Source organism: Cyclopterus lumpus, chromosome 16, assembly GCF_009769545.1.
Source record: "Cyclopterus lumpus isolate fCycLum1 chromosome 16, fCycLum1.pri, whole genome shotgun sequence".
Taxonomy (NCBI): Eukaryota; Metazoa; Chordata; class Actinopteri; order Perciformes; family Cyclopteridae; genus Cyclopterus; species Cyclopterus lumpus.
The window spans coordinates 13,117,171-13,142,274 of NC_046981.1; the positions used below are offsets into that span (position 1 = coordinate 13,117,171).

At 42.0% G+C, this 25,104-nt stretch overlaps 1 protein-coding gene across 2 annotated transcripts; it reads left to right on the forward strand.

The window, feature by feature from the left end:
* The first annotated feature begins 346 nt into the window (after positions 1 to 346).
* On the forward strand, positions 347 to 20,464 carry znf574 (zinc finger protein 574). 2 transcript variants are annotated; one of them, XM_034553543.1, is made up of 10 exons: positions 347 to 428; positions 2,306 to 2,466; positions 8,412 to 9,576; positions 9,674 to 9,882; positions 10,199 to 10,378; positions 10,598 to 10,692; positions 12,535 to 12,629; positions 16,980 to 17,128; positions 17,446 to 17,733; positions 19,515 to 20,464. In XM_034553543.1, exons 1-10 carry the CDS (start codon positions 416 to 418, stop codon positions 20,112 to 20,114), a joined length of 2,955 nt encoding a protein of 984 aa, XP_034409434.1. In that variant the 5' UTR covers positions 347 to 415; the 3' UTR covers positions 20,115 to 20,464. The 2 variants fall into 2 exon arrangements, with proteins under 2 accessions (XP_034409434.1, XP_034409436.1); XM_034553545.1 differs by having other exon boundaries at positions 356 to 428; positions 2,309 to 2,466.
* Positions 20,465 to 25,104: the final 4,640 nt, after the last annotated feature.

Here is a 25,104-nt window from a genome sequence, read left to right on the forward strand (position 1 = left end):
TTTGGTGAGAGATTTGGGGCCGATGATGATCATATCCCATTTATCACAGTTGAGTTTGAGAAAGTTGGTTTGCATCCATGAGTTAATGTCAGTGAGGCAGTTGGTCAGAGTGGAGTGAGTCGTATTGTATATTTAGCCTATGTGTGTTGTGCCTTTATCTGCAAAGTCACGAGTAACTATAAACTTGTTGTTTATTTATTATTTATGTATTATTATTGTGCTGCATCCTGCTCCTCGGTATCTTTCACTGCACTGACTCTGCTGCAGCACTGGCGCGCTTTTGGACTACGAACTCCTTCCGTGTTATGTGTCGGACAATTCTATTGGCCCACGAAGTGACCGACTCAGCCAATCAGAGCAAGCCTTCTAACATGCAGAAACAAGTGAAGTTGTTGTCCTATTTCCTCGACCGATAATGTCTGAGTGCGGTGAGTTATGCTGAATTAATTTGACTTATTTAATCCGGATAATACTTTTCTAATGACGTATCGCACAGTGGTATTTATGTATGGAGGTTTTCGACGGGGGGAGACAGCTAACGTTAACTTTTAGTCTGTCGCCGCCATTATACCACCGAAGAAGCGTATCCCGCCCTCCTTCCTCGGTCTTTTCTTCTTCTTCTTCTCCTCCTTGGTAACGTTTACCAGACAGTCAGCACCACTGGTCCAAGTGGTAAAAGGTTGTTTAGTCGCAGGCTGAGTCGGCCTCTGTGCCCGACGGCGAGGACCCGTCTGTGGGTTGTTGCATTAGCTCCCGAGCTAGCTCACCACGCCGGGAGCTCCAGCTCGCCATGTTGCGAGAAAAATGGCCATCGTTGCATTTTAGCGACGAAGTTGCTGAGCAGAGATGACACAGTCGGCTAGCGAGCTGCTAATCGGCTAGCGGCTCAGCTGCCGTCCTTCATGGCTCGGGCCAAACCGAAACCCACTCGACCCAGTGAAAGAAGCTAACACGATGGTTTGAGAAGGTGATTACATGAACTGGGACTAATGTTCATTATTGTGTCCCATTGTGAGTCAATATCGGACATTGTCCCCCGCAGAAAACAGTCCATAAGTACCGGCGGTAGGTTGTCCTACACAGGGCATGTCATGGCAACACGTTGACATTCATACACGACATTCAATCTGACCGCCTGTACGCGGACGGCGGAGTTTCTGCAGAGAAGAAGGACGCAAACATTATTATTCCATAATTTATATTTTAAATGATGTGGTTGCATTCTCTCTCTTTTTTACGATTATTAAAACGCAAGCAAAGGCCCAAACCCAACAATTAATGTGTCACCCTAACAAGTTCTTCACGTGTTGCAACTTCCAATGCCAGATAAACATATACACATATTGAGTCACTGAGTGACATGCACCTCTTCACGGTGGGTGTGGTGACTGTAGTTCTGTTGATCTCATGTACACCATCCTTCTGCTGTAACATACGGTGTCTTGTGGGATCTTTATAAAAAATAAATCTAAATTTCTGTGATACATTCTTGAAGATCTTCAGTAGGAACCCATGGGCTTTGGGCTGAATCTCAAAGACCGGTTGGGGAAGTTGGAAAACATCGAAAGACGGATTAATATAGCAATGTTTTTAGTTTTGTCATGGGATTTGTCAACAGTAACAACAAATATGGAATATCACCAGCCTTATCCTTTAAGCCATAGCTTTGTTTGGCAGTTAAGAAGATCAACCAGGAGGTGTGTCATCTGTATTTTTCAGTGGATTTCTTTGATTTGTAAAGGCTCTTTTTAAGGCTTGAGTAGAGCATTACTGGTGCAGGTATGAAGTAGACTGGTTTCTAGTGGGTGGGGAGGATTTGCAGAACTTTTGTTTGAATATAGCTTGCTTCCTCCACCAGCAGCATGCACTTCCAGTGGGTCCAATTACAACACATATCTAATTGATGGAGCTAAACATCTGCCTGGCCCAAGAAATGGCAGAGAGAGAGAGAGACTTGACAGTCTCCACTGAGCAGCCACCTGCATGGGCAAAATAACAATTAGTCCAGTCTCAGCGCATGGTGAGTCATCCTGGCAACCCCAGGGTTAGCCTCGTGGCGCTCATGTCCAAGCTGTTGTCTTGATAATATATGCAGGCACTTCTTTTCATCAGGAGAGGGCAATGTTCACAACCTAACTTCAAATGTAATGCACTGGCTGGTAGGCATCTGTATAAGGCTCACGTCGGGATATTACTTTCATATTCCAAACATGCTGAGTTTTGTGAACTGTTTCACCTTTTATCTAAACATCTGTTTTGCATTGCTGCGTTTCTTATGAAATGTTTTTGATTTCTAATCCCTTAGCAGCCATGGAGAGCTCGTCCGTGTACATGTGCTTCCCCTGCTACCAGGAGTTCAACACCCTGGAAGAGGTGCTTGAGCACCAGTTGACGTGCACGGCTGAGGATGAACAGCTGGAAACCCCTGGAACTACCCCTCTCACGGTTCCTCTGCTACAGACTCAGGTAAATACTGGCACCGTCCACAATTTGCCCTTTTTATCATATGAATGCAGGATCTTGATCTTTAGCTGGGAACAGAAATAAAGAACATCAATATTGTGGCGGTGTGGCCTGAAACATGAAGACGTGTTATCGCATAACATCCTCTGAATCAGATCTGGAGAATGACATTGAAGTGACAAGTATTAGATAATAAATGAACAATGTTCTGCTACTCATTCTGGTAATGGTGACCTTGATCAGAGCACTTACATTTTTTTTTAACAGTTGTTTACAGTGATTTATTGGCTCATTTCAAGCGATTGTTGTATATTAATATCCAAGTACGCTGATATAATGATTAGTCATATAATAAACAATCAGTGTTTTTAATAATTAGTGCATAATTATAGATATGCATATTTGCAACTCATATTGTCGTTGCAATACTGAACAGAAATGTAAAATGATCTTGTGTCAAAAGTGAAAGTGTGTTGGGCAGGCTAGATCCCCCCACCTTGTCTATTGGTACTGGAACATGTTTGCATACCATATCCTGGTAAAGTTATTCTAGACAAATGTCAGATCACCTGTCAGACTTTGAACTTGTACCTCTATACATTGTCAATGGCTGTTTAGTAAGGCCTGCAGATTATTCAAGCAGGAACTGCTCTCTGTCCAGTGTAATGGCAAAATAACACAATAGCACGTTGTGTATCAGAGTAATGAGTCTCTAGTGAGGCAAACGGGTGTAACGGGCAACAATGTGGTCGAGCTAAATGTTGATTAATTATGAAGTGTTGGTCTTTTAAATTAGGCTCTTTAGACGGAGCATGTTTTGAAATAAGTTCTGATCTGGCACACTTCCTACATATCAGTGTAGTTGGTTGAGCTAACAGTGTGCAGCCTAATGGAGAATTTGTTTTTGGTAATATGATACAGTGCAATTGCGACATAATTAAAAAAACTAATTTAGCCAGTAAAGCACTTTGGGTATTAATTTGATAACACTAAGATGAAAGATTAGGAGCAGCAGGGGATGACATGGTAAAGGTCCAGGACTCCACATTTCCATGGTATCTGGTAGGGCTGCTCTGTTATAGTCAAAATGATGATCACGATATTTGCATGGATATTTTTGAGATCACGATTATTGATCAAGATCATTCGTTGTTTTTTAGGTATAAAATATTTTTATTGCACGTTTCCATTTAAAGGTCCTCATTCATCATACATTCTCAAGAAGCAAAACAAATAGAATTGTACCAGAATTTCATTAAAAATTAAATTGACAGAGCACTGCTAAATAGATCTTGGTATCTAAATAAGACTTGAAATAAGGTTCTTTGTCCTCAAAGCAGTTTCTTTTGCCCGTGTGTTCTCGGTTGTATATTTTGGTATCTTTTTTGTTCCTTCTTTTCGGTTCAGAGTCGATACCCTACTTACATTGTCACTGCAATATACACTCATAAGTATTGGCTAGCGTTGGGTCATCCCCCTCAATGCATTTTTTTATGAAATGACATTCACATCGTCCATCTGACTCATTAATAGATGCACATTGTCAAAAAACTAATTAGAACTGGTGCTCACAGGTAAATGGGGGAAAAGCCAATGTCCTACTCTGGTCTGCAGACGCAACATTCAGGAACGCTTTTCACCGGCTGCCGCCGCAGGGTTGTGCGCCGCGTCATGACGGATCCCTAAAAGAAACCAAAACGTTTTGATCGCCCATCGGCGGCTCGCTGTTAGTTTACGGAGAGAACGGGAGAACTTTTTCTGCCTCTGTGCCTGCAGCCTCAACTGGAGGCGTTATGTTTGAGGGTTGTACGTTTGTGCTTCTGTTCTCATGAAGCGGTATCTCAAGAACGCCTGGCGGGGGGGGGATTCTTCAATTCTGTTCGCTAACTGGGACTCAATAATTAACTGATTAGAATAATTAACTGATTAGAATTTGGTGGTCAAGGGTCAAGGTCACTGTGACCTCACCTACGTCCCATTTTCGTGAATGCAATAGCAGGAAAGAGAACTTCATTACATTTGGCACAAATATCCACTTGGACATCAAGAATGACTTCACAAAAATCCACATGGTAATAATGACAATTTTACACACATGTCTAATCTATAAAGTCATTAGGTGATGACATTTTCGACAGGCAACTTGACTGGTTGGTGTAGGCATACAACCGGGAGGCGGTAATTCTAGTTTTGATGTGCGGCAGCTTTTCTATGAGTGGAGCACGCATTTTAAACACACAGTCAATCATATCCATTTAATTTTAGTAAGCCATAATCCTGATTGAGATTAATATTTGAGGCATTAATTGTGCAGCCCTAGTATCCGGCAACTAAATAATCAGGATGTTCCTGATTCTCCACTGTTAATGAACTTGTTTTCATGATAATCAACTCCTTTTTCTTTTCTTTTTTTAACTGTGTGCTTCTGTCGGTACATTTAGTTGTAGTTCTATCATTTTGAATTAAAGGGGATTTTTGCAGTACATTCAATATTTTCTTTCCTGTTTTATAATATATTCTTTGAGGATGAATTTCATAAAAATCATGCTCCTGTATTTAATTTGACTTCTGTGAAGAAGCTATTTGAATTGCAGAGCTGTATAATGGGGCGAGTTTCTCCGTTTAACTTTGACACATTGAGCTGAGTCTCAGCGGCATGTTTTTTGGCTTTTCTTTTGGCTTTCTCATGACAAGCCCTTCAGTTTTAACAGCAATCCTTGGCCCTCGTTTGGCAGCAGGGCATGGCCATATGAACTTCCAGTCTTCAACATGCGTCCATAAAGCACAGTGACACTCATGACAGACAAATTGCATCCCGAGTTGCCAGGGGGGAGAGGAGCATGGGAAATGCATCAGTCAGTGCCACCCTTTCTCCTGATGGATCGCTCATCGTTCTTCCCAGAGATGAATCAGCAGGACAAACACAATAAAAGCTTGGCACCTTTATGACTTCCTGGCCCCCGCTTTGCTTAAGCTGGTTAATGTCAAGCATCCCCACTTCATTGGCTAAACAATATACGTAATAGTTATGGTTGTTATTACTATATTATTACATCAGCAAACACACTTATGCACACACTAAAAATATCCACTTCCCATATGGCACCACTAACATCAATAATGAGAGTAATAGGAGGAGTTAAATAAGCTACAATATTTTCATTCATTTGACTGGTCAAATGTTCTCGGACCTCAATACTTGAAGTGCTTTTCAGTCGTGGTGCTCTGGGCGGCTGCTTGTTTCGCTGTCTGGCTGATAATGTAAAGTCTGTTTCAAACAAGGCGATTTATAGTATGGGACTCGTGTCTGCCATTTTTGTAGTTTCATTAATTGTAATCAACAGCTAAAAGTTATCAGTGGTTGAACGCCACAATCTGTGCAATAGATTATTAAAATACATAGAGCGCTTTTGGTCTACTTTTCTAAATTCTGTTTTATGTTACAAGTCCACAACATCTCAGAAGGGAATATTGTGCTTTTTTAAAATTTCAACCACATTTATTTGTCCAATATTAGTTTCGAGTTCATCTACTTTGCAGATTCAGATTCCTACATTAACTAATATACTGATGTATTATTAAGTAGTGTATATAGCCTAATTATGATGCATTTAAAGTAATTAAAATGAGCTCCACCGTTACCAGCTGCCACATTAAAGTCATGCACACATTAATGCATCAATAATTATTTAATGATGTAGGCTTCTCGTGAATATATTATTGGAAATGGGCTATTATGCATAATGACTTTACTTTTGTGCTGTAAAGCTGACGCGGCAGATTTTTCAACTGCAGCGTTACACAATTGACTTTGGTAGGGCGCCACAGTCGAGGTAATTCATGAAAAAACTGCTCGTAAGATTTTGTCTCCTCACTTGCGAATGTGTGTTTTTTGTCGGTGGTCTGATCCTCGACTCTCTCCAGCCACTAGCTTTTCATTTCAGTGCCCACGGGTTTGAGCAGCCACACAGCCTTCAATAAGTCATTCTTTTAAGTGTAAAGTAATTTCCCTTTTGACTGTGGTTTAAAAAAAAAAGAAGAAATAATAGAGCAACATAAATATGTATAACCCGCCTAAAAATACAGTATACATTTTAGGTCATAACGCTCACCCGTACCTTATTTAGTCTGACTATAAATGCACGGAAGACGGTCGCTCATTCAGTATATATGCAATCTGAAAAAAGTACGATTTCACTCTACTAAAAACTACTTTCTCTGATTTGTACTAATCCCGACTCTCTGCTCCATTACAGGCTTGAGTAATGTTTGTCAGAACTTGCTTTCGAGCTGACAAAGTAATATTTTGTACCACTTTAATAAAAGATATGGCCTTTGTTATCAAGAAATCGAGGATTATCCCCAAAGAAGGTAGCCGTAACAAAAAACAACTAATGCAAACAACTTAAAGGTGCAATGTGTAAAATCTGGCCACATGCTCCAAACAAATATAAATGATTTACATCCATAAAAAACAAACATATTATTACTAGGAGCACCAGCGCGACTTACAAATATTTTAAGAACGCACTTTGGCAGACTGTGCTCTCACTTCTGGTGAAAGAACAGCAGGTTTTGTGCTCGTCAGTGTGGTCGACTCCCAACCCGCTCAGCACAGAGAGGAGGTCGATATGCAGACGTGCAGCGAAAGCTGATGCCTGACTATTAATTGATTTAATATACATTTTTGAATTTGATTACATCAGCACAGTGCGGTAAATTGAAATCGTTGTACCTATTTTATAGGAGTAGCTCATCAAGACTCAACCTCATCATTTATTATTTGGTGTCTATGTTTTAAAAGAAAAAACACTAGAGCAGAAATAACAAAGCCTCACTCAGCAGACCAATGGCTGCAGGCTCGCAACCTCATTCACACCTGGTGTTGACATGCTATCTGTATTGTTCAGCAGGACCACATTGTTAAGCCCTCACATAATGCAATGGTCTATGGGTATTCTGTTTATGTGCAGGGTTGCAAAATTACGGGAATATTCAAAGTTGGAAACTTTCCACGGGAATAAACAGGAATATACGGGAATTAACGGGAATAAACTGGACATTTTGGGGTAATTTAACTGTATTTACCTTGTCATAAGCAGACATGCATGCAAACATTTATAATACAACTTTTAAAATTACACGTTCAGTTCATAGTTCATAATTCAAAATGTTGAACTAAGTTCACAGCTCCAAAAAATGAACTAGTTCAGTTATTTTTTCAATATGTTGCGAGCTATAATTTAAATCTCTATCTGTCTGCAATACCGCTCTTGGCCTCTACGTAACTCGGCGCTCTCACACTTGCCAGGCATAGGGCTGAAACTTTCAGACAACACTGATGACAAAGACGTTCAAAAACAACAGAACGTTTTATGTTTATGTTTATGTTTCTGGCAGATAATGTTCCCAACCAGCTGCATTCAGGGTCCAGCTGAGCTAGGTGTGCATAGTCTTGTTCTCAACTACATTTAAGTTCCCTGTTATATGCTTTTTCAAAAAAAAGTTTTTTGTTTTTTTTTCAAAATTCCCGTGGAAACTTTCCGGAAACTTTCCGCCCCTTTGCAACCCTAATTATTTGAGACATATTGAACGGTTGTAACTGAGACAGTTTCAGATGTCGCAAACCTCAACCTTGATGTTCTGTTTTTATCATCCAAATAGACTCAGGGAGCAAATGTAGAACCCTGTGGAGTGACCCATTCAACCCTGCTGGGCCTTTTTGTTATCAGTGAGGCCTTATCTTGGCTGTCTTGAGCTCTCAGAGGAACCGTGGCTCTAAACGCATGCTGCGCTAATTGACCGCAGTACCCCAACTCTGAATACTCATCCCTCATCTGCCAGAAAGAATGAAATGAAAACACTGCAGGTTTACTTGAAACAGCTATTTGATTATTGAAACATTTAAAGATAATCTAATCTCCAATTTTTTTCCTCCCTTGTATTAGCAACAACAGGTGGTAAATTTATCGAGTACGGTAGCAGTCCCACAGATTGAAGTCCAAGCAGGACACTTCTCGGTGCAACCTGTTCTCAAGGAGGCTGCAGTCACTGTAGCATCAGACCAGCCCAGAATCCTCTACCAATGTGGGGATTGTGATGAACTTTTCAAGAGCCTGGACCTTTGGCAGCAGCACCGTAAGGAAGAGATATGTCAGCAGCCCGACTCTGGGAGGAAGTTGAACCCTGATTCACAACCTGAGCCAGAGACCGCTTCAGCTCAGAGCCCCATTTCAACTTTACTTCCAGATGATTCTTCTCTCTCGAAGAGTGAAACTAGTGAAAACATTCAACCGGAACAAGTGGTGACTCCCGTAGAAGAGGAAGAGAGCCAGCAAGTTGCAGAGACCTCTTCAGCTCAGAGCTCTGATCCTCCCGTTTCTGAGGTGGCCACCCTAACTTCAAATCAAGAGGATTGGTCTCCCAGGAGGAGAGGGGTAAACAAAAAGCCCAAGCCTGAACCAGTGCTGCTGTGTGTGGACTGTGGCTCATGCTTTGGCCTGGTGTCTGAACTAGTGGCCCACCGCAAGACCCAGCACGGCTTTGAGGAAGCGCTGCACCGCTGCTCTGTGTGTGGGGAAAGCTTTCTAAACACCACACTTTTTCTTTACCACCGCAAGCAACACCGGCAGAAAGGTGAGGAAAAGGTGGTCGAGGTTCCTGGAGAGAAATCCGAGGAAGTTTGTACTCAGAGCAACGGGACCGACGAGCCGGGGCAGGATGCCACTGCCTCCACCACCAGTGACGCCTCCAGTTTCCCACAGCCTGAGTTGTTCATGTGCACCCGGTGTGGGGAGAGCTTCAGTGAGGAGAAAGGGCTGGTCACTCATCGTAAGCAGAAGCACGACCTAAAGGAGCCACTACACAGTTGCCACCATTGTGGCGGGGTCTTCATGAACACCACCCAGTACCTGTACCATCGGCGGCAGCACCGCTTCACAGCAGGGACAGAGGTGGCAGATGTAGATGAAATTGGTGATGAAGCAACCCCCGATAAACCTCAGGACACCTCACAGAGCTCAAAGCGGCTGCTTTCATCGCCCTCCACTGCTAGTGAACCAGGTTCACCGCTACCGAAGAGAAGCAGGCCCTCTTTCAGGATCCTGAGTGTCGGTAAGTGAAAGTATTTGCTTCAAAGCCCATTTGGCAGAAACGGTGCGTTTGTCGCGGGGTGTTTTGGTTAATAACAAACCGTTTGTTGTGTTGTCAGCAAACAAGGCCATCAAAGACGAACCAGAGGGCAGCACTGCAGCAGACTCAGACAACACCAACCACCCTCCACCTGCCAAGCTGCTGCAGGACTGGGCCCGCACACCACTACCCCACGTTTGCCCCTACTGTGGCAAAACCTTCACCCGGCGCGTCTTCCTCCGCACCCACGTCTTCAGCCACACAGGAGAAAAGCTCTTCACGTGCAAGGTGCCATTCAAAAACCCTCCTGTTATGTCTGGGGGATAATTGTATTTGCTGGGAATGTCATGCAGCAGACATTGTTGGGATGATGTAATGCTTTTGAAGTGTTTCATGTTTAAGTCAAACACAATCCTGAAGCTCCGACCTCATTATATTTGACAGTTTCTCTGCACTAGGACGATTTCTTTTTTTTCTCCTTTTTTTATTACAATTTGAGAAAAATGTAGCCATATGCAATTTAATTTATTTTCCTTACAAGAGGTACTTAAAAACTTTTGTAAATACGACGATGGCTCTGATCCTGATTATTGTTCCTGTGAAGGTTTGCACAAAGTCCTTCACTAACTCCCAGAGCCTGCTGCGCCACAGCATGAGCCACACGGGCAACAAACCCTTCAGCTGCGATGTTTGTGGCAAAAACTTCTCCCAGGCGGCCACCCTGAAGAGACACCAACGCATCCACACGTCAACGCAGCCTCGACGCAAGCGTGGACGCAAACCGGTACTGTCTGAAAAATACCTCTTAAATTCAATTACAAAATGGTGTGTGTGTATATATATATATATATATATATATATATATATATATATATATATATATATATATATATATATATATATATATATATATAATTTTGTGTTAATCAGCATTTGTTATGTTGAGGTCTCCTTCATTCTGTTATTTCTTGCCACACGTCGACTGCTGTGTCCCTCAATGCAGGTGTGTACTTTGGACAATGAGGGATCTGCTCATCTCTTCTCTTGTCCTCACTGCCCGTCACGGTTCAACACGGAGGATCAGCTTAACCATCACAAGTAATAACACAACAACATTATTCCAGTAGTTGTTCTGCATTCTTTATTTGTGGAAGTGTAGGAGGAAATGGCTACAACACATAACGACTTCCATCGTACATCCTATTCAGCAATGTGTATAGCTCCATAGAATACATTGCTGAATACCTCTGGATTTCCATATACACCAGAGATTGCCAATATTCTATCATATAACCCTGTTTACGGTGTAAATACATTTATAATTGCGCTTCCAAACAGAGTCCAGGACAGATAAACCCGACGCCCTCGCCAAGAGCCGTAGTAGTTGAGCCGTGTCTGACTACTGAGCAAAATCTTAAAGCTGGGTAGAAAACACGCTGCTGACTGAGACGTCTGCGTGCCCTTGAGCCTCAGCCACATATGATTGACAGACAGAGGCCCAGTAAATTAAGATGATAGCGATAACAACTCCGGGAAGAGCCTGGTCCTGCCTGGTTGAGCAGGGCGGAGAGGACGTACTGTGCTTGTGTGTGTGTGTATTTGATTGGCTGGATGTACTGAGCCAAAAGCAGAAAAAGCCAGACCCTCTTAAAAAGTGTTACTCTTCAAATACCTTCAGGCTACACTTGCGATTGTGTTGACTTGCGACTGTCAAAATCAGAGGCATGTCTCAACACTCACTCTTGCCATGCTAGCAAGAGTGAGTGTTGAGACTTTTCAGTTCAGATCATCTTTAGGATATATCGACATTAATAACAGCCTTAAATATACTGTTTTCTCCTAAACAGTCCAAAGCCCAACAATCAAATCTCAAGGTGCGCTTCAGAGCTTTCTCCAGAGCTTTTAAATGAATCTCACAGTCTTCATCAGCAGATGCGGTTTACATGTACGTCGTTTGCTGAAGAATACATCAGATTGTTGTGTTTCCAAGGTCACCAAAATAACGTTCCTATTATAGGAGATGAGGAAAAGCCGAAGTTGGCAATTTTGCCTAAAATGGCTAAAATAATTCAGTGATTATTAACATGATTATAGAACGTTCCGTGTCACCCCTACTCATTAAAGAACATCTGGCTGGCAGAAGAGGTGACTGGCTGAAAATGTAATCCTCCCAGCTGCCTCAGGGTCAGCTGTCCCTGAAATATTGATTTCTCTTGTCTATTTAACAGGGAACAGAAACAGCTCGGCCTCTTATACGGGCAGTGAGCGCTCCTTGCACATCACCTCTCGCATCCTGCTTCACTTTAAGTGACTCGTGTCTTTTGCTCCAACATTACCTGCAGCCGTAATATACATAATACATAAACCTTTATGCGTGCAACATTATGATCCCTAAACTTCCACATCATCCGTGTTTGTTCTGATTAGGAGAAGCTGCTCAGAGAACCGGTATTTTATTATCTCCATGCTCTGAAAGCAGGCGTGATGCAGCATTAGGTCGATACATCCCAACACTGCTCTCCTCCCCTAAGGCTATATCCAGTGTAACGTTATGCAATGGATAAATATAGTCTTTCATGTCCTAACTCGGACTCCTCCCAGTTTATTTCTTTTTCTTTTTTTAATCTCCAGCTGTTTAACGCTCAGCTAATACCCTTTATTTAACCTGAAGCACAGCTGAGCACATACTTACTGGTAATCCTCATACAAGTCAAATAATAGGTGGCAGCTTAAACATTACGTTTCCCCCTCTTAAAAAAAGAAATCAAAAGATTAATTGTTTGTGTGACTATTTCCTCTCCCTGTGAGGCTCTTTTGGCCCTTTTCCCTACTTGGAGCCACGTCCGTGTTATTCCTTTTGCAGGATAGAACAAGTTTGAAACTTATCCGTGTCAATAATATACTCACATGTGGATATGTGTGTTTTTGTCTATAAAACAGATTGCTCCACACAAGCCATCCATTCCCTTGCCCCGAATGTGGAGAGGCCTTCAAACGCCGGAGAGAACTGGATCTGCACTCACTCACTCACCAAGGTGAGTGTTCAGGTCTCAGCCTGGCATAATATGGTTCACCCCCACATTGTTATGGTTAGCAGGAGCAACCTAAAGCGAATACAAACTGCCCACAGCAGTCATTTGGGCTGCAGTGTTTCGCTCCGTTATTCATCTCTTATTCAGCTGTTATTGTCATATACAGTATGCCACATCCTTTCACCGTGTGACCATTTCCATTAGACCCAAGTGGCAAACATCAAGACATGAAATACAAGCCCCTTTGCCTGCTTGTAATGGAAACCTAATTGGATGTGATGTTTCGAGACAGCATTCTGTGCATCACAAGTGATCAATGTAAAGGTGATAAATGCCCCCATCAGTCTGCCTGCGTGGCCTATCTTGTTTATTAACAAACACACATCCATGTTATATGTGCTCTGTTCCTTTGATGCATTAAGTCAATTACTTTCCATTGATTTGCGTCCCATATGGAACACATAAGGAATTCTGGAGGTAAATGAATTGGGTCAACATCTTAATCAGAGGGGGGCCGTGGCACGGCAGCCTCATTAGTTAAGCCTGAAGAGTCAGCGTGCAGCTGAGGTCAGAGGGACGACGCTCCTCTGAGGGAGAAGATAGGAGAGATTGATCCATTGATCCATTGATCAGTGCAGGGCCATAGGCTGAGACGGTCCTTATTAAATGTTTCATTAGAGGATCCCGATGGGGAGCAGAGTGGGTCGCCCCCACTGGGATAGACGGTACAGATAGTTAGCAGATTGCAAGATGTTGGCTCGGCGACCTATAGACATTCTGATGAACCATCAGCCTCAGCCATTTCCCAGCCAGGTTCTCAAGAGCACCGCAGTGAGAGTGTGGTTTGCTTTGCCAAAATCCAACTCCAAACACCAGCTGATCACATTTTAAATGATAAGCAGATTAATTGATCAGCCAACTGACAGGAATATAATCTGCATCTGATTGATTGTTGTGAGGATGTGCTGCTTTTCTCTTTTTTCTGTATATTAATTTAAATAGATATGTACAAAAAAAACGTTCACAATCACCCTGGGAAATTGTTCCGACATTTTATAGACTAATCAGTTGATTGAAATGCTAATCTGCGCGATCAATTGACAATGTGAATAATTGTTAGTTGCAAATGATTATTGATTGATCTGTCAATTATTGCATCGATAATTCGATTTTGAAAAACGAGAAAAAAAAGCCTGTTAAGATTTCCCAGACAGCGTCAATGTACTTCTATTGTCAGTCCGACCAAAAGTATTTTATTTACAATGGAAACGGGGTCAAATTGATCACTATAAGCTTATGATAATTTTAACAACTTTTCTCATGCAAATAACTGTCAAATTGATCTTAATTTTTGTGAATGATATATTCATGAAATGGACCAAAATGTCCAGATACAGAATCATAACTAGATTTGTACAAATGAATAAATACATAGTTTTAGATATATAAACAGTTGACTATAGTATGCTGACACACAAGCAGTATAGAATATTCTTCTCTGATTCTGCTCCGATATGTAAATGTTATTTATGTAACGTGTTCATAGTTGATGAACATACTGTACAGTTGAATATTCCATGAAAAAAAGTTTTAAAAAAAAGAAGTAAATTTATGCTGTCTATTAAAGTTTTTAGAAAGAAAGAAAATCTGAATCAACGGTGGATTTGTATATATAAATATGCAGTTATAATGTGAGTAAACACAGGAATGAGATTGGGACAGGACATTGTAATACAGTACAGTACTGTATATGAAATATAGCTGCCTGTAGGCCCGCTGAAGGGGGGCAGTATGTGACCGGGCATCATCAATGCACTTTCCCTCTGCACATTGGTTTTCTGTCTCCATCGCTAGCGGCCATGACTGTTTCTTGTTGTTTGAGTCGTTTACACGAGGTAGCCTGAGGAGCATCTTGTTGGTTCGTCATGAGCTTCGAGGAGACTACGTTATTCAATAAGAGGAAATAACTTTTATAATAAGGTTTTTTCCCGTCATGATTTTAATGTGCATCCAACAACAGCCGTAGGTAGGCAGCTGAAAGCAGATGGGTTACAACAAGGAAAATAATCATTGGGGTAAAGGAAAAATAAGTAGAATAATACAACATATTTCACATGTTGTCATGTAAAGAATAAAAATGAACACTGTAGGCTAATTATTGAAACAGCATTTGCAAAGGAATTAGGGCTTTATTTATGGACATTGCAATGTCAACGTGCCAAATAAATACTGACTTAATCATCGCAATACATAACCAACTGGCCCTCAACATGATCCTCCCTTACTTCCAACCCACTCACTCTCATCCTTCAGTTCAATCACTGAAACGGACCTCTCCTCCATAGTCTCCAGCATGAAGACCTCCACCTTTGCCCTTGACCCCCTTGACCCTCTTCCTTAGTCAAGGCCTGCCTCCCCTCACTCTCCCCTCTCATCACACACACTCAAGCTCGCTGCTGTCACCCCCGTCCTTGAGAGTGCTGTTGCATCACAACTCAAGTCCCACCTCAATCTCCATAATCTCCACGAACCCTTCCAATCCGGCTTCTGTTCAAAACACAGCACAGAAACGGCCCTACTGAAACTCACAAATGACATACTTGCTGCTGACTCTGGCTTCCTCACCATCACTGCTACGCTGGCGACACCCAACTCTACTTCTCCTCCAAGACCATCACCTCAGTCCCCCACTCTATTCTCACCACCTGTCTCACTGATATAAAATGATGGATGCAACAGAACTTTCTCAAACTCAAATGCAATAAATCTGAAATGCTCATCGGCACCAACTCCCTCTCCCGCTCAGCCCAGACCTTCTCTCTTTACATTGATGGCTCCATCGTCACCCCCTCCACCCAAGGCCGCAACCTCGGTATCATCCTTGACCCCGCCCTCTCTTTCCTACCCCACGCCAACCACACCACCAAAACTGCCTTCTTTCACCTCAGGAACATTGCACGTCTCCGGCCCTCCCTGTCCTCTGCCACCACTGAAATTCTCATCCATGCCCTCATAACCTGCAGACTTAACTACTGCAAACGCATCCTCTTTGGCTCTTCCAACAAAATCCTCAATAAACTCCAATATGTTCACCTCCATCCGTCGCTATGACCACATCACCCCCGTCCTACGCAACCTTGACTGGCTCCCGGTCAAATACAGGATTGACTTTAAAGTACTACTCCCCACCTACAAAGTCCTAAACAACCTGGCCCCTCCCTATCTTTCAGACCTCCTCCCCCTCCAAGCCCCAACCCGTTGCCTCAGGTCCGCTGGTGCAAACACTCTGAAGACCATCAGGACCAAGCGCCGGACCTGGGGTGACAGGGCCTTCTCAGCTGCTGCACCCCTCCTCTCGAACGCCCTCCCCCTCCACATCCGTCAGGCTCCCACCCTTTCATCATTCAATCAAGCCCTCAAAACCCACCTCTTCAAACTCTCCTTCACCTGCTACCCTCCACTACATGACTCATTCCGCACAGCTTCTCCAGTTTTCTTTTTTACCCAAAATGTTCTGTTTGTTTGTTTGCTGCTGTGTCTTTCTATATTTAGTTTTGTTCGGTTTGTCTCTGCCCTATGTAAAGCGTCTTTGGGTACCTAGAAAAGCGCTATATAAATTTGAGGTATTATTATTATTATTAATTGGTTGAAAAAGAGTGCACTTTAAATCCTTCATCCTTTGGTGTTCAGTTCAATTAGTTGAATAAAAGAATTCAGTTCTAAATGAATTTATCAGTGTATGAACGCAGCAGAAAGACGGAGCTGAGTACACATAAATATCCCTTTTTGTTTATTGCAAGGATGTTATCGTATAATTTCCTCATATCCAGCAGCTCTAGTAGAAATCATTTTTTATCTACATAAGCAGCTGATCGCTGTAACCGAGATCCCTAACGGAGCAGCAAATCATCACAAATTAAGAACTCATGAATCAGTCTTTTTTCAAAGCAGATATTTTTGACTTGTCATATAATGGAAAAGCTTGGGTGCAACAATAATGATGTTTCTGTTGGAAGGGGGGTCTGCGTGTACAATACCAGGACCCTGGAACAAAACATTAATTTTCTTATTTACATCTGGTTTCCCTGCTACATGTCAAAATGACTATAAAATACTTTAATCACTCATTACAACACAAGCCCATGCCGCACACGTCCATCTCACCATGTGTGCTCACATTATAAGCAACCATTGATGCATCCGAGACATTTTCTTATGAACCACCTGCTGCTGCACAATTGTTAGCGACGGCTTGCAAACAACGAGCTAAAATCAAATCAACCATCAGAGCCGCTTGCAGTATAATGACAGAGTATGACCACCTGCCTAAAACCTGACACGGTTCCATTGCAGACAAGCAGCCGGCGACGTGTCTCCACTGTTCAACCCAGTTTGTGAACCAGTCAGTGCTGGAAATCCACATGCAGCGCTGCCCTTCCACGGAGGAGGACAAGAACACTGGCCGTGGACGGGGACAGGGCCGGGGACGATGCACCGGACAGGTTGGGAACACAGGAAAAGAAAAGATTGTTTTCCTTGCAGGTTTTACTTCTCCACTGCAAATGTATTAATAGCGTGAGGGTGAAGTACACACACCGATATGGCATTTGGCCTTAAAGCGGGGTTAGGGTTAGGGTTAGAGGGAGGGGTGATGAAACAAAGGTCCCCAGTTGTGCGTGACTTCTCAGTCAGCCCATAAAGACATCAACCTTTTCAATAATTGCTCTTTTGTTCATTCTCTGTCTCCTTACTTTTTCGGTTTGTCTCCATTTCATCTCTTTTTTTTCTTTCCCCTTCCTCGCTTCATCCCTCCTTTCAGGTTGAGTGTGACCTATGCGGCCACCGTTGCATGACCCAGGAGGGCCTCGACCTCCATCGGTTATCCCACACGGGCCAGACACCCCTCAAATGCCCAGTGAGGCCTTGCCGCCGGCGGTTTACCTCCAACAGTACCCTGGAGGAGCATGTGCTGGCCCATTTCCAGGGCACGCTCGGCAAGTCCAAAAACCGACCCCGCTTCCGCTGTCAGATTTGCCACAAGGAATTTTCCTACAATTCCACCTTTAATGTTCACATGAGGACACATACTGATGAGAGGCCCTTTGAGGTAAGAAGGATGGTGCTTGTGTGTGTGTGTGTGTGTGTTTCTGTGTTTGTGCTTTCATAAAAAGGGAATATCTCTCAGCCTTCCGAATCACAGTGTCCTTTTTCTTGGACGAGGCTTTCAAACCCTTTAACGCCTGTATTTCAAAGTGACATCCAGCACTTCTTCACCCCCATAGTCACGCCCGTTCATGGCTGTAGCCATCTCGCTGGTTCTGGACCATGACCATTTGTGCAGTGTGTGGCCTGCGGGTGTTTCCTCTCCCCCTGTGTACCTGTGATTAATGACAGGGCCGAGTTAGAGCCTATCAGCCCCCCCCCCCCCCCCTGTGTCTGTTACTATTCTGAGACTATCTCCCTCTCTCTATCTGTTGCTCTGGTGACGAGGCAAGACATCAACTATAGACCCACCCAAGCCCATCACTGCGCGTCGGACTGTAGATATTTATTTAGCTGTTGTGGCTTTGCTTTGAGCCATATCTATCACACATGCTATGGACATAGGCTCAAGTAGCACTGATCCTCAAGCACACAGTTATGGCGATGAATTTAAATGAAATAGTCTGCATGTTCCTGGAGGAATGCCTATATTTATTTACCAAGTATATACAAGGTAAACCAATTGGAAAGGTAATTCCATTAGAGTATATCTCACAGAGATACTGGCACTGCAAAACTGACAACCGGGGTTACAGATTGAATCTAGTGTCCCCGGTGGGAATCAAAGTCGAGCACAACAAAGTCGTCCTTGTGTAGTGCCTCAGGTTTAATCAAGTGTCTGGTGGAAGTTCATTGTCTGGCTCAGGTGGTACAAAGCAGCCGTGCGGTGAGGTTCGTGGCTGGTGAGGCACTGACTCTTTCAGTCACATTTACAAATATATGAATCCAGTAAAGTAGCTTGAATCATCATTCAATTGGCATCTTGCACCTTGACTACGGGTCGTTTTTCATATTTCATCAGTATTCTGTACAGTACATATTTTATTCCACCAATTTATAGCGGCTCAGAGAAAGGGCGCATTTCCTCTGCACCCTCTGTGTGCTTTAAATGTGCCATTGCAATTCCACAATTCATCCTCATTCATTACAAATAAAAATAGGCTATAAAGTGTATGTATGGTCTCACCTTTACTTGTAAATAAGTCCATTTGTCTATCCTTCTGGACAAAAATCTCTGACTTTGTTGTAACGCTCCTCCTTATCATCTTTTATTTGTAAAAGTGTAGAAGAAGAGCAAGTCAGAAGAAGCGTAAACCTGTGGGCCCAGTAGGTTTTATGCAAGACTAAATAGGTTCTACACATGCGTGAAATACACAACCTATTCTATGGAAAGAAAGCACATATAATAAAACATAAATTACATTTATAGCACAGATCGGTAGAGAAATATTAATATTTAATAGTTTTTACTCACAGATGACCCTCACCTGCCACCTCCGACTGCACAGCAGAGAGCCAATGTTTTCTCTCTGGTGTCCACTGTGTAGTGAACATCCTATCCTTTACACACTTGTAGAGCTGCAACAATTACTCGATTATTTGTTCAGATATTAATCTGCAGATATTCTCATAATTAGTCATTTATCAAGCAAAAATGCAAACTGACAATGAGGAAAATGTGTAGTGCTTTGTATCTGTCTGTGTGTCCCCCGCCACCCCCTTTTCTAAAATATGAATTGCAGTTTTGTGCATTGCCACCGTACTTTTTTGACACCTCCTCACCTTTCTATGTTTTATGTACTTTTCCACTGTCTCCAATAACCCCATTCTTCCTCCCTCCACCAGTGCGCCACATGTGGCAAGCGCTTCCGCCAGCTGCCCCATCTGCAGGACCACGAGCGCATCCACAGCGGCCTCCGCCCTTTCTGCTGCTGGATTTGCGGCAAGAGCTTCAGCGTGGCCGCCCGGCTCACCGAGCACGCGCGCACCCACAGCGGGGAGAAGCCCTACCCCTGTCCCCACTGCCCCGCTGCCTTCCGCTCTCGCTCCAACCTGGATAAACACATCCGGCTGCACGGTGACCTGTTTGAGGAGAACGCGGAGCAGGCAGCACAGGACGCCGAGGCCGCCCATGTCCAGAAGGTGCTGGAGGGGGCCAAGGTGCTGTCTTCTCTGGCCACCACAGGGGAGATTGATCCTGGCTCCGTGCAGACCATTTATGTACTGCAGGGGGGCGAAGGATGTACTGAGACGGTCATGATCCCGTCCGATCAGTTCACTGGCTTAGACGGCAACTCGCAGGTCGTCATCCTGCCCTCCTCTGTTCTGGGAGCTCAGGGTATCACTGTTCCCACGATCACCATGGATGGAAATGAAATCACCATGGTAGAGACGACCCAGTCACCGCAGCATGCCATCGAGTTCATTGTGGAGGAGACCGTATAAATGGAGGATTACTAACTATTGTGGAAATGGCAACACGGTAGAGAACAACTGAGCGACTGGTTGAGAAGAAAAAACCTTTAAGTCAAAAGTTTGATATTTGAAGCATATTGAGTTATTACCTTTTTATAAATATAAATATATATAGTTTGATAGGTTTCTAAGCCAGTTCCAATATAAATTCCACTCTGTATAGTAAGTAATACAATTATACAACTTTTCTTGAGCTTAAAATTGTTCACACCGTGTAAAACTAATGAATGAAAGGTTCATACACACATGAAACACTCGGGGGAACAGAATGTACCTTTTTAAATTAGCAAACTGATTAATAAAGCAGATTGTTAAATTCGGACCTTGATTATATATACTGTGTGTGTGTGTATATATATATGTATATATGTATGTATGTATATGTGTGTATTCACAGCCCCTATTTATTAGGGGAAGACAAGTGGCGGCCCCTGAAATCTTCTGTTTTCTTTATATTAAAATGCTTCAGCTTTCACACTTGTGAGCGTCAATCAATTCATAAGGTGCATGACGCGAGGGCATTGCCCGCATTTTTTAGAGGTCTTGCTGTAAATGGACACGTTTGCCTTTTGACAAAACGGTATGAGGTCTTCTGCTGAGAAATGTACAGACAGGTGAGCGCACACATGCACACTTATGTTAGTGAACGCCATAATAAAGTAGAAATGTGTGTACGGATAGACGCCGATGTTTATACATTATGTTATTGATTGGTTTTATGCTGTAATTAAATACAGTGATAACGAGGATAAGGCAAGATCTATGATGATTTAGCTGAAGTACAGCATTATGCAGTGGCACAATGTGCAATGGAACAATGAAATTATCCAGCACTTGCTGTATAGTTATCAAAAATAATGGTCCTATTTGTGTCTAAATGGGAAGGGGCATAATATTATATAAGTTTTGCCAGCGCTGCACTAGACCATTATTGGCTTCGAAAGCACAGTTTATTGCTGTCTCCCACCTAGTGATTGCTGAGGGGTGGGGGGGGTGGGGTGGGGTGGAGGGGGTTTGAAACCACACACACACACGCAAATGCAATCTGTCTTCGTTTGTTTTCATGTCATGGAGGGAGAAATGCTGATGATTTCACGAGGTACTGAAATGGGGAAATTGCAGCATGCCTGCAGAGTGTGAGAAGCATATCGGGAAATAGAGGAGATGGCTCCTGAGCAAAAAGAAGCCAGTGCCAAGAATCCAGCTGCTCTTCAATGTTTTTCTGAGAGTCAACAGGCAACCAGTCGATAAATACATGCTTTTTTTCCCCCTTAGAAGATCTTGAGCGCTGATATTCTTGGTGGAAGGCCGTTTATCACACATGCTGCCAAACATTGAAACTAAAAACACAACAAACACGCAGATGTTTAATGAACTGGAGGTGAAATCATGAGACGTGTATGCCCAAGGGAAGCAGCCTGCCTGAATGGTCTACTTGCTTTACAGTGTACAGTCTGACCATTCCTTAACATTGTGCTCTTGTTTGTTTGTTTGTTTTTTGGTTATGGATTGGTGATGAGCACAGATGAACAAAATCAGATTTTTTTAAACAGAAAATATTGAAAACTAGATTTCTATGTACTTCAGATTGTGGCTAGACTATAGTTTAACTTGTGGCTTTACGCGTGATTTCTTTATGTTGTATCATGACAGCTGATCTGATCCGGTTTGACTTGTTAAACGGCAAACACCAAACTGAACATCGCCATTGTATCCCAATATTTTCAAAGAAATACTTTCAACTGCACATTCAATAATTGCAATGTGATCACATCTTCCAGAAGTAAAGTAACAGTAGTCAAGGAAAAGGGTATCTATTATAGTGGCGGCAGCAGTTATTTAAAAAATACTTTCTTTTTTTTTGAACTTTTTATTTAGCATTTTCAATAAAACAGAGCAATCCTTGACATTTAAATACATAAACACAACCAAACAAACAGCATACACTCAAAGCAGTAGTATCAGTATCCATAGTCCATCCCACAGCAAGTACAAATGCCAATCTCCACCTACTTGAACATCGACATCCACAAATGCCCACACCCATACACGACCATCCATATCCACCTACCCACACATACACGTATATACTTTTGCACATATACTCCACGGTTCAATGAGGAGGGAGGGAAGGACTGTATAGTTAAATTGAGTATGATTTAAATTATATATGCAATAAATATAAAATGGAACTAAGTAAATAACTAAAGTAAAATAAAACATAAACAAAAAACAAATATATACACACACACATACATACATATACATGCATACACACATACATACATACATACATACATACATATACATACATATATACATACACATACATATATACGGGCTGCACGGTGGTGTAGTGGCTAGCACTGTCGCCTCACAGCAAGAGGGCAGCGGGTTCGATTCCCGGTCGGAGCGGTCCTTCTGTGTGGAGTTTGCATGTTCTCCCCGTGGCAGCGTGGGTTCTCTCCGGGCTCTCCGGCTTCCTCCCACAGTCCAAAGACATGCTGCAGGTTAATTGATCTCTAAATTGCCCATAGGTGTGAATGTGAGAGTGAATGGTTGTATGTCCCTACATGTGCCCTCGATGGACTGGCGGCTTGTCCAGGGTGTCCCCTGCCTTCGCCCTATGTCAGCTGGGATAGGCTCCAGCGCCCCGCGACCCTAATGAGGATAAGCGATATTGAAAATGGATGGATGGATGGATACATATATACACATAAAAAATACTTTCAAGGACAACTTTGATAAAAGAAGGACAACCTTCAGTTAGCAGGAAATATTTTTAATTTTGCTGAAAACTGACTTTTCACCTCACTGGTGAAAATACACACAGACCAAGTAACTGATTTATAATTGTGCATGAACAAAGCTGATATGAATATAAACCACTGTGTATACTTGCACGTGCGATGGCTTTTACAATTGTGTATTTAAATTATTCATGGCATTTATAGGCGGAAGAAGCAGGGTTTTATCTTTTAATACAACCAAATGTAATGGACAATTATTCAGATTCACGGGCCTAAAATAACCATCAGTTAGAAATGTCCTTGTTACAAATGAAAATATGAGAAACAAGCACATGTGCAGTAGTTGCCCTCACCCTGGGCATCCCTTTTGATTATCACCTCTTTTTATATCATAAACACTAAAAATACCCAAGTGACCCTCAAGGAGAGAAATGTGCATATTCAGCTCTCACAGAAGTAAACCCGCTGACATCACGGTGTAGGTGAGGACACCAGGAGCTCTGTTGCACCTCCAGGTAAAATTAGGAGTGACGTTAGTCGTGTAAATTGTAAAAAATGGCTTTGTGTGGCGTTTTAAAATACAACATGTTTTTCTGTGGTCTATGTGACACTTTATAGATGTTTCAACTGTTTATCCATTAGCTTACTTTTAGCTAACGTCAGGTATATTTTAACTAACTATTGGTCAAGTAGCGGGCTAATTTTATTGTTTTAAACCATTTATTCTCTACTTTTATTGTTTTAAACCATTTATGCTCCACCTTTATTGTTTAAAACTATTTATTCTCTACTTTTATTGTTTAAAACCATCCTCTTTTAGTGTTTTTAACCATTTATCCTCTACTTTTAGCTAGGTTAACTGATCTGTATCCATCCATTATTTAGACCTAGCATTAGGCTATTTCTACGGGTGGAATGTAGCTAACTAGCTAGCTAGTGCACCATTACTGTAGGAAAGAACACATCTGAGGTAACGTTACTTTAGTTCTACTTCACTTTCGAGGATGGTATTGTACTTTTTACTGCATTTATTTCAAAGTCTAGTTACTACTGTAGTTTCTTTGCAGATTTAGATTATTAATAAAAAGTCTCAAATCAAGTTCAAATCTCAAACTTATATTGTGATACATCACTTTAGTTTAAGTTACTTGATTTGAGTACATGTACATGTATGATCGAGTATACTATTCAGAAATGGGCCATTCTGTATAATGAGTGCTTTTACTATTAGTACTTTGAGTATATCATAATGGTAATACCTTGGAACTTAAGTAAGATTTCCAATGCAGGATGTTTTGCAGGATGTTTTTGTGTGTGTTCCAATACTGTAGTGTTGCTACTCTTCCTTTCAAGTTAACAATTGGAGTGACCTACTTAAACCACTGTCAATTTCCACCATACCTTTTGCAAATTTGCTATTTAACTGTTATACGTTACGTAAGCTATTTCAACCTCTTGTCCGTTACTTTAGGCTTCTCTGCTTTGTTAAAATAGTCTTTACACACTCTTCATCACAATGGTTCAGGCACGATGCTTGATCAAATCCTAATTTTCAATTAAGTTGAGCCTGCTACTTATACTTTTCACATACCCCATGGCAACTGCAGAAGTACCCCTTGGGGTGCAAGTACCCCTGTTTGGAAATCCTTGGTATAAACATTTTGTAACCAAAAACTAACAAATGAGTAAATACTACTGCATTATCAGTATCTTGACTTCCTCTTAAATATACATATTTAAGATTTAAATATTGGCCTCTAGTACACAGTCTACACAGTAATGATATACTGAGCTGTCTAAAGGATATGATACCATTTTCCTGCAGGTATGTCACAGTAAATCATTGGAAATAAGAAATATAGACCTACAATAAAAGTCTGCACTGTCTCCATAAACCCACTAACAACCCTGGACACCCTGAAGTCCCTGCAGTATTGAAGTCATGTTTTAATAGTGGCATTTTTATTGACATCTTGGCAAATTGGAGATACAAGTCACTTCTTTGTTTCCAAGGTAACATGATTTGAAATGCGGTTAGCTTTTTTATTTATAGTAATTGCAGTGTTGCTGTCTTGTCTTTAAATGGACATATAATGTCTTGATGTGCTCATTCTCAGTAGATTGATTTCACATTTCCTGCAAATCATGTCTCAGTTAGGCCTGAAACAAAAAACTAAAGTAACACTGCAATATACTGTATTTATAAAGGA